The sequence below is a fragment of the Zingiber officinale genome, chromosome 3A (genome assembly GCF_018446385.1).
Source record: "Zingiber officinale cultivar Zhangliang chromosome 3A, Zo_v1.1, whole genome shotgun sequence".
NCBI lineage: Eukaryota > Viridiplantae > Streptophyta > Magnoliopsida > Zingiberales > Zingiberaceae > Zingiber > Zingiber officinale.
This window is the reverse complement of record NC_055990.1, coordinates 157,570,056-157,579,898: the sequence shown is the minus strand read 5'-3', so window position 1 is coordinate 157,579,898 and position 9,843 is coordinate 157,570,056. Positions and strand designations below refer to the sequence as shown.

Below are 9,843 nucleotides of genomic sequence, written 5' to 3'. Positions count from 1 at the left end.
TAATCTACATACTAGGTGCTTTGAGTCCTTAGACTCAAATTTCTTTGGTTGCACAATATATATAAACTCCTTTATGTCTCCACTAAGGAATGCAATCTTTACATTCATTTGATGTAACTCTAAATTATAATAAACTATAAGTATCATGATTACCCTAAGGGAGTCTTTCATCGACACAAGTGAGAAAATCTCCTTGTAATCAATGTCTTCTTTCTGAGTGAATCCCTGGCAACAAGATGAGTCTTATACTTTTCGACATTGCCTCTTGAATCTCGCTTGGTTTTAAATATTCATTTACAACTAACGAGCTTCTTACCTGCAGGCCTATCCTAGTTTTCTCTTACAAGATTTTCAACGATAAAAAAATTATATTATACTAGAAAAACTTAATCTAGCATACAATCAACAAATCGATGAAAAATTTAAACTTTATTGCCAATAAAAATGACGAAACAGAAATTTAGCTCTGATACCAATTGTTAGTTCTTATAAAATCTACGCCGCATGAATTCTAGACAATTGAAATAAGAATTTGAATAAGAAAAAAAATAAGAACAATAATTTAGTTTCACTCTTAAACTTGACATAACAATTAAATACAAAATACTGTAATTACGAAGAACCTGCATGCAGCGGAATTGTCATTATCTTCGTCTAGAGCTCGTTGATCCGATAATCCTATGGAAGAAGAAGGTTGGTAGTCCGGAGGAGTTAAGGTTGACGGCGTCGAATCCTCTTTGTCAATGGAGAACAAAGAGACGTCTCAAAAAATACCTTAATTCTCTAGGAATCAACCCATTATAAAGTGCATATCCATTATCAGTTCATAGATAATAATAAATACAGATAATGAATTCTACATATATGAAATCCATATCTAATAATCTGAAAATCTAATAATTTTAAATTAAATCATTTAAATGGGTTCAGATCATATTAATATATACAAATGATAATTAAGCCCACGGCCTAATTACTTAGCAACTCGCTTACAAGTTAAATCCCGGATCATCTCGGGCCAATATAGGCTAACTAGACAACTCGGGGTAGGCGTGTATCGCTTCGCTTGGACACTTGGATCAGTTAGATACCGACAGTATTATCTGTCATTATTAAATTTTCGATCAAAGATATTCGTCATGCAATATATTCAAAATTTAGCTGTCTAAAGCGATAAATTATATTCCAAGAAAAATAGTTGTAAAATTCGCAAAAAATAATACTTTTTGGACTATTTAGTAAATTCGAAAAAACATGGGAGTCGTTTTAAAATCTTCTCAGATATAATCCCTAAAACCTCTTCCGCGTCTTTCGTTCTCTCCGGTCCCCCGCAACGTTTTCCATCCTCTTTTCTTCTTCATCTCCACACGCGACGACCGCTGCTGCGATGCCCTAGGTAAGCTTCTTCTTGGATCTCTTGATCCTCTTTCTTTTTCCGGCGAGTGCGACTGCTTGGAGTCTTTCGATTCATATCTGTACCAGTTAATAGCCCTGGGTATTGATACCACAGAAGGAGAAGTTCTAGGCGGTCAGTGTCAGTGAGAAAGCCTTCCTTATCTTCTATATGTAGATTTTGTATGGCATATACCATTGTATTCAGTTCAACTGGAACCTCTTCTTACTTTTTCGTATCTATCACCTGTACTCCATCACATAATTTCTCTGAGGTTTTGTGATAGAACTGATTTTTTTTCTCCTTTTTCAAAATGATATTTTGTATGTGATATTTTGTAGATTCTTAATGGCTCGATGGGATGAAATTTTGACGCTCCCAGTGCAGAACCCACAAACTTTGGAGTTCTCTGCTGCAGATATTGTGTGGTCAAGAGTGGAAGGATGGAGAGACAAAATGGATCGGCTTGCGCTTATTCCCTTCTCAAGGGTGAATGATTTTGTACGAGGTGAATCCAATAACAAGGAATGCCCAACCAGGTTCCATGTTGAAGCACGTAGGAGGCGCCCTCCTCAGATGGCATACAAACCAAAAGTCGATGGGATTCTTGAGTATATTCTGTAAGTGGTAATCCAGAACTAGTATACTGCAGTTGGCCTCTTCTGTGATTGTGGCAGATAGAAAGGAAAACCTGGACTTATTGGCCAGGGCCATACTGTTTAGTATATTTGTTATGATTATTATGATATGCAGGGATATCCTTCTTCTCTGACAAAAATGACTATTATCTGGGTGATTATTGATTGTCTCTCATGATAGTTGTTTTAAGTTTGTGCAGCTTTGCCATCATTTGATTTTTAAACTACAGCCATTTTTACACAAATAATTCCTGTGCCACTGACTTACTGATATCTTAGTTCAAGTTTACCCTGGATCAAGGACACCTATTTACATTTGTATGAGCAGATGCATTGTCGATTGTTTGGACTTTAGTTTCTTTTATTGATCTATTTCTAAGCATAGAATTCTATTGTAGATATTGGAACTGTTGATTACCTATTACAGACATATTTCTATATACATAATGGTTTTACCATGATGCAGATATTGGTGTTCGTTTGGGCCAGATGACCATAGGAAAGGTGGTGTAGTTCGCCCTAGCAGGCATTATACTACAAAGAGGAAATCTCCTGCTGGACGACCAAACACAAAGAGAGGTTGTGTATGTCATTTTATTGTAAAGAGGTTAATAGCCGAACCTTCTCTTGCTCTTATCATATACAATCAAGATAAACATGTTGACAAAAAAGGGCTACCTTGCCATGGTCCTCTTGACAAGAAAGCTGCTGGGACACGAGCAATGTTTGCACCTTACATTTCTGATGAACTTCGTCTTGAAATTATCTCACTACTCTATGTTGGGGTTCCTGTTGAAACCATAATGCAGAGGCATACTCAAATGGTCCAGAAGCAGGGTGGACCATGTACTCGAGATGATCTTCTCACCCATAGGTATGTGCGAAGGTTGGAGAGAAAGATTAGGCGTTCAGCCTTTGAGCTGGATCCAGATGATGATGTTAGCATTGGCTTATGGATTGAAAGCCATAGGGATCACATTTTCTATTATGAAAATTTCTCAAGTTCAGATCCTTTTATTTTAGGCATTCAGACAGAGTGGCAACTTCAACAAATGATTCAATTTGGCAACCACAGTATTCTAGCATCTGATTCAAGGCTTGGCACTCACAAATTAAAAGTATGAATGGTTTGTACACTTTCCACCAAAACTTGTTAACTTCATCCTACAAGTTGAATTCTCATTTTTTTTTTTTTTTTGCTTTAGCATCCGGTACACAGTCTCCTCGTCTTTGACTCAAACAATAATGCTATTCCAGTTGCTTGGGTCATTGCCCCAAACTTTGCAAGTCGGGAAATATTTAGATGGATGGGAGCCCTTTATGATAGAGTTCATTCTAAAGATCCAACATGGCAGTTGGGTGGTTTTATTGTTGATGATCCATTAGCTGATGTGATGTCTATCAGGTATTTAGTATTCTCCTAATACAGAATGATCTGTTATGTAAATTAATGCATTTGATCTGTGTTCAGGGAAATATTCAACTGTTCTGTAATAATTAGCTATTGGCGTGTTTTGCATGCATTTCGTAAAAGCTTGTTTAATAAATGTTTTGAGAGAGAGGTCCGAACTATGATGTCAAAACGCCTTGGAGAAGCATTGTCCAGCATTTGCAAAGGGCATGGCGGCATGGATCTTTTTGAAGCATTCATGGAAGATTTTGTTGATTGCCGAGAGTTCTTGGACTACTTTAGTGCTACTTGGTTTCCTAGACTTGGTTGGTGCAGATTTGATCAGAAAATATCAATTAAAATCTTCATGGTTCTTATTGCTGATCTTTCTCTCTTTCTAAAAAACAGGTGCTTGGATTGCTGCTTTAAAATTTCTTCCATTGGCTAGTTCAGAAGCTTCAGCAGCTATTGAATCATATCATCATCTGCTGAAGCTCAGGCTCCTAAATGAGTTGGACTCGAGTGTTTACCAGCGTGCAGATTGGCTGATAGATAAGTTGGGAACCAAAGTACATTCATACTACTGGCTGGATGAATATTCTGAGAAAGAAAGTTTCACCCGCTACTGGAAAGATGAATGGAGAAGCGGATTCACATCTTGGCAGCAGGCACTCAGGATTCCTGATTCTGATGTTCTCATTGATGGCAAATGTGCCAAAGTTGTGAATCAGAAAAACCGAGAGAAGCTGCATGAAGTATGCAATCCTGGTTCTGAGTTTGTGATATGTGATTGTGACTGGTCTAGAATGGGGAACCTCTGTGAGCACGCTATCAAACTAACTAAATTCCTTCGTGATAGAGGATTGGCTGCACCATCATCAAGCCTCAATGAGTTTAACCGGATTTTAGCAAGTATTTTACATTGTCCACCACATGATTCTGTGATGCGTGATCATGCAGTGGCTTTGGCTCTCTCTGTTCAAACACAACTAAACTCACTCATTGTCCTGAAAAATAATAGTGCAGTTCTTAACAATGAGGTTACCCGGGTCCAGCAGATAGACGATGATACGTTATTGTCCAATGTTGAAAATTCTAAAAATGCTGATGATGTAAGTACCATGTGTCTGTCAGTTTCCAATGACACAAGAGACACTTTGGGTAGTACTGAAAACACTGCACTGGAAACTTCTATTGATAGAGGAGATGCTTGTATGAAATCTGAGGCAAATTCAGGTGGCCTGCAACCAAAGAAAGAGTTGGTTACTTCAGTCCCTATAGACTGTGATTATGCAGGTTGAAGTAGCACATTTGTTTAATTGATACTGTTAGTTGGTCAGTGATTTTAGATGTGAGTCAACAATTTGGTGGTTCAACAGAATATGACGAACATCTGCTTTTTCAGTAATTGTAGTTAATTGTTTCTCATTTGTATTTGCTATCTTTTTTCTATGAGTCAGAATACAAAAAATGTGTTGATTAAAGGTGGCAATTGAATAAGCATGGTGTAGAGACAATTCACATCCAACTAGTTTAATTCAATTGTTGAGGGCAAGATCTCATTAAATGATTTGAAATTTCTTGAAATTGACAAATAAGTATGGTCCATTGATACATTGATGGTGATTTCTAAAATGCCCCTTGATATATATATATATATATATATATATATATATATATATATATATATATAAAGTTTGATGGCGGCATTTGAACAATAAAATTAAACTTGTGAAAGCATTCTGATATTAAAGAAAGGCTAAATAACTTAAAGTCCATTTTGTGTTCTATCAATTAATACTTTGTTCTTGTATTTAAAAAATAATATTTAACCCCTTTTGGCATGAAATCAAGAAGAAAAATAATAATAAATCATTAAAATAATCCATTATTTTACTGATCTAAATTCTAATTCTAAAAGTCAAAATTATTCCGACTAAAAAATAATAATCTAGACTTCTAGACAAAAAATAAAAGTAATTTCATATGGTCATGTTTAATCTTAACCAAACCTGATATATATATAGATAAAAATTTTCAGTTGTTCTTGGAAAAAAAGAGACAAAATTTATACATATACCAGTATAAACAATATAAAAACAGCAACTCTAAAAAGGATAATTATCCAAAAAATCATTCCACCACGCTCATTAAACCAAAAAAGAGAATTTTAAATTGACAAACTAAAAACAAATGAAGATGAAATAAAGTTTATCATTAAAAATCTTCTCTTCATCATCAAATGTGACATATAATAAAATAAGAGTGAAATGTTGGTATTACAAAATTGAACGAATACGCACATCAAAGACATTATAAAATTCAAGAAGGAAGTTTAGTGCCCATAAAATTAGTGTTCAAATATCTTAATATACCATATAAAAGCAAAACCACAAACATATGATGGATGTCAACTACTATTTGCAAATAGAAAAATAGTGGATGTAGGTTCTTCCGATGGATGGATGAAATAGAAAATGAAACATAATACTTCAATAGCTTCACCTTCCAAAAAATTCAGGTTAAGGTTAAGTTTTTAACGATGATATGAGATTTTTTATTTTTACTTTTTTTTTATCTAGAAGTCTAGTTACTTTTCAGTAAAAATGTTTCAGTTAGAATAATTTAAACATTCAGAATTAAAATTTAGGTTAACAAAGTAATGAGTTATTTTAGTCATTTAATATTTTTTTTTCTTTTTTACTTCATGCCAAAGGATTAAGTATTATTTTTTAAATATTAAGGGTGGGGTTAAATTGCTACTTGATAGAAATAAAACGGTTAGACGGGCAAACTCGTAGCCATTTGGTGAGGTGTGCCGACCATCATCTTGGCAGATTGGGAAATCCCCAACCTAATTCAATGTAAGGCGGGTTGCGGGTTAGGCAGGTCAATCCACATGCCCATCAAATTTTTTTAAAAAAAATTTATAAAAAGTTTCATATCTTCGGATTTCATCAATCAAATATATTTAGAAAGAAGTATTTTAAACACAAATGGACACAAAAGAGTACTCACATTCAATGAAAAATATTATTTTTATTTTAAAATTATAATAAATTGAAATAAAATTTAGTTTGTATGTGTTTCTCTATTTACGGACTAATCCAAACTTATTGTGGGCTAATCCATATTAGTCGCAGGCTTAGGTTGGTCAATCCATGATAAAATTGAATTAATAAAATTTTAATTTAATCTATTTAAATTATTTAGCAGGATGAATTAATCTGATGGCTATAATTTAAATTGTCAGTTCTAAATAGGAAGCACATGAGGTCCAATGAAATGTTCAGATGTGGGAGTTGAATTAATAGCTTGATACCCATAAATTAAGTTGTTAGATGTCAAATATATAAAGTAGATCTGTGGCCATAATTTTTACACGTGCAAGAAAACGACTAGCCATAATGTATAATTAATAATTGATGCTTTATATTTTGAAAATTATATATATTGCTGTCTTTTCAAGTGCCAAAAATTCCAGGAAATTGGCATGTTCATTGAGTGCTCTGTTCTTGATTGATATCTATCATTTTCTTTATCTTGATTTCTTAAATTATTTGTTAGGTTTGATTTTATCTTGGGTGTATAATTCAACGCTAATTAGTTGAATGTCTTTTGTGTGTGTATATATATATATATATATATATATATATATATATATATATATATATATATATATATATATATATATATATATATATATATATATATATATATATATATATTTTGAACTAAAGTTAAAATAATTATCAAAATTAATTTAAGATTTTTAAAAACTTGAGTTTAATTAACTCTCATTAAATTTGCTTGTTTAAAAGTTTTTATATTTTTAAATTTATTTAGTTAGTAAACTTGATTTTGAAAATTTATTGTTTTTTTACTATATCTGATAAGAATTTTATTGAACTTTATTTATAAATATTATTCAATGTCATTATCAAATTTAATTCATTAACTACTCTAAACCAAAAAAACTATTGATATTTATCTCAAACGACTTTACATTAAATAATCAATATATTTGTTTTTCAGATTGTTAGGTGCTTGATAGCTAACATTCAGGGGCGTAGCTATATAAAGCTCAGCGGTCGCACCCCTGAATGTATCCCTTGAAATTCAAGAAAAATATTAATATTAAGGGGAAAAAATTTAAAAAAAATATATAATCATAAATTTTGAAACTTTCTCATATTTTTATCAAAAAATTTCAATTAAAACTCTTTCAACCTAACCCATTTTCCTCTTTTCTCAAGTTAATTTTTTTCTTTATCCATTTTTCTTCTTCCTCCTCTAATCTCGAACTTTTATTTTCCTCTTTTCATTTTTTTTCTTCCTATAATTTCTTTCATATTCTTTTTCTAACTCTAATTTTACCCACAAAATTTTTTGCGACATGTCGCTGCCGTTATAACCCAAGTCATTATCATGGTCGTTGTCTTCACTTGTCTAACGTCGTCGCTTCACCGATGCTCCATAAAAAAATACCTTTTAATTGAGGTGAAATTTACTTAATTGATTTCTTTCGCTTAGTCGATACTGTTGTTTGCTGTCAACATCATCGTCATCGTTTGCCGACTTCGTCGCTTTGCCACTCCTGAGTGAAAATCCTAACTACACCACTGCTAACATTGGTCCACTTAATTTAATTGATGAACACTCCTATGTTTTGCTAAGAGTTTGGTCAACTTAGTGTTGTTTTTTTGAATGATCTTGTAGTTAATATATACGGTACTGTTATCATAAAATTGACATAGCCGAGGAAAATACTTTCCTCATACACGTTAGTCATTATTCCAAAGATTAATAATCGCTCATAATTTATTTCCTTCGTATTGACATTAGGACGAGTTGACGGAGACGAGTATAGTCGTCTTTTGCCACCATGAATTTAGTCAACTTATTACATATGCAAATACTTGAAGAAATTTTTTTCCCACTTTTTAGTTATTTAAAGATGGACTATAAATTAATCCTATGATTTATATCCCTTCACTTAATCTAGAAATGAATTATCAAGATATCTAGGATAAACATAATTACTTTTTTTTATAATTTTACTACAAATTGTTCCAATAGTTTAGTGAATTTATTGAAATAATTTTTTTAAAGGCTCTTCTATGGCGGTTTTATATTTTCTGAAAGAAGGTAAATTATAAAGACATTTATCTTAATACAAAGACATTTTATATGGAGAAAATTAGACACTTAATAAAATATTTTATAACCATTAAAAATTAACTTCAAGATCGATTAAACTAACTAATAATTTATTCAATTTATTACTTCAATAGTTTAGTCAGTGTGATCATGCACACGCGTTGCATGTGTAATATAATAATATATAAATTATTTGGATCTTTGAAAATCTGAATTGGTTGGATTTTCTAATATCACCCTTATAAACCAAGAATTAATTATTTGGATAAGATTCGTCAAACACATACAATAGTGGTGCTAGAGAATCCTAGTAACGAGTTTCCCTATGCAAAAAATTATTTTAATTTAATATTATACTTGTCTTAGTAAAAAAAACTAAGAAAAATATATTTTTTAACATTGTCAGCCTAAAATATTTATAGAACCTTCTTTGATCATAATATTGTCAATTCTAAGATATGAGATTAAAAAGAATTATATTTTTTATATAAAACAACCAGATAAAATTAATGATGAGAAAAATTCATAATAATACGATGTAGCTGAGTCTCGAACTCTAGATCACTGATTGTTTCGCTTGTAGAATTATTAATAAACCTTAGAATTATTTTTAGTGTAAATAGAAAAAAAGACATTAACATAAATATATTTTAGATTTTACCAAAATTAATTAATAAAGGAGGAAGATTTTTAATAAAATAGTAATATGCTTACAAGGACCAACTCCAAACCTTTCAGACATTTTGATTATAATCATTCCTACTGTAAATTTTTGAGAGGGTGTACCTCCAGTTCTGAAATAGAATAAGAAAAATAAAATAAAATAATCTAAAGTAAAATAGAGTTGAAGTATTTCTCACCTTGACTTTTTGAACGAGAAGAGCATGCAATAAATGTTTTTAGTATTCTGCAATGACTTTAAAAACCTTTATATTTTTCAAGCTATATAACATAAAATCTTCAAAGAGAGTTTAAGAAATCTTTAAAATTACAAAATTATACTATAAAATATTATGATATTAATTCATCTAATCATAAAGTTGAAAAAGATGACATACTAGTCACGATAGTTGAATAATTGACTGGAGAAGGATTTTTCTCTTCTTAGAGAGAGATCTTGTGATCTTACACATACGTCGACGATTCGATAGAAGATTAGTGATCAAAAATTAAGGAAGAGGATCCCTGGTAAGATCATTCGGCGTTCAAGTTAGTACAGTCCTGGATGAAGGAATTGAAGAGAGAGTAGTCGCGCGAGAATA

General features: G+C 31.8%; 1 protein-coding gene across 4 annotated transcripts; it reads left to right on the top strand.

Annotated features, from left to right (window-relative positions):
- The first annotated feature begins 1,296 nt into the window (after positions 1-1,296).
- Positions 1,297-4,949, top strand: LOC122053002. 4 transcript variants are annotated; one of them, XM_042614805.1, is made up of 7 exons: positions 1,387-1,528; positions 1,735-2,013; positions 2,498-2,905; positions 3,055-3,149; positions 3,237-3,436; positions 3,503-3,747; positions 3,830-4,949. In XM_042614805.1, exons 3-7 carry the CDS (start codon positions 2,887-2,889, stop codon positions 4,720-4,722), a joined length of 1,452 nt encoding a protein of 483 aa, XP_042470739.1. In that variant the 5' UTR covers positions 1,387-1,528; positions 1,735-2,013; positions 2,498-2,886; the 3' UTR covers positions 4,723-4,949. The 4 variants fall into 4 exon arrangements, with proteins under 4 accessions (XP_042470736.1, XP_042470738.1, XP_042470737.1 ...); XM_042614802.1 differs by having other exon boundaries at positions 1,297-1,396; positions 2,498-3,149; XM_042614804.1 differs by having other exon boundaries at positions 1,314-1,396; positions 1,781-2,013; positions 2,498-3,149.
- The last annotated feature ends 4,894 nt before the right edge of the window (positions 4,950-9,843 follow it).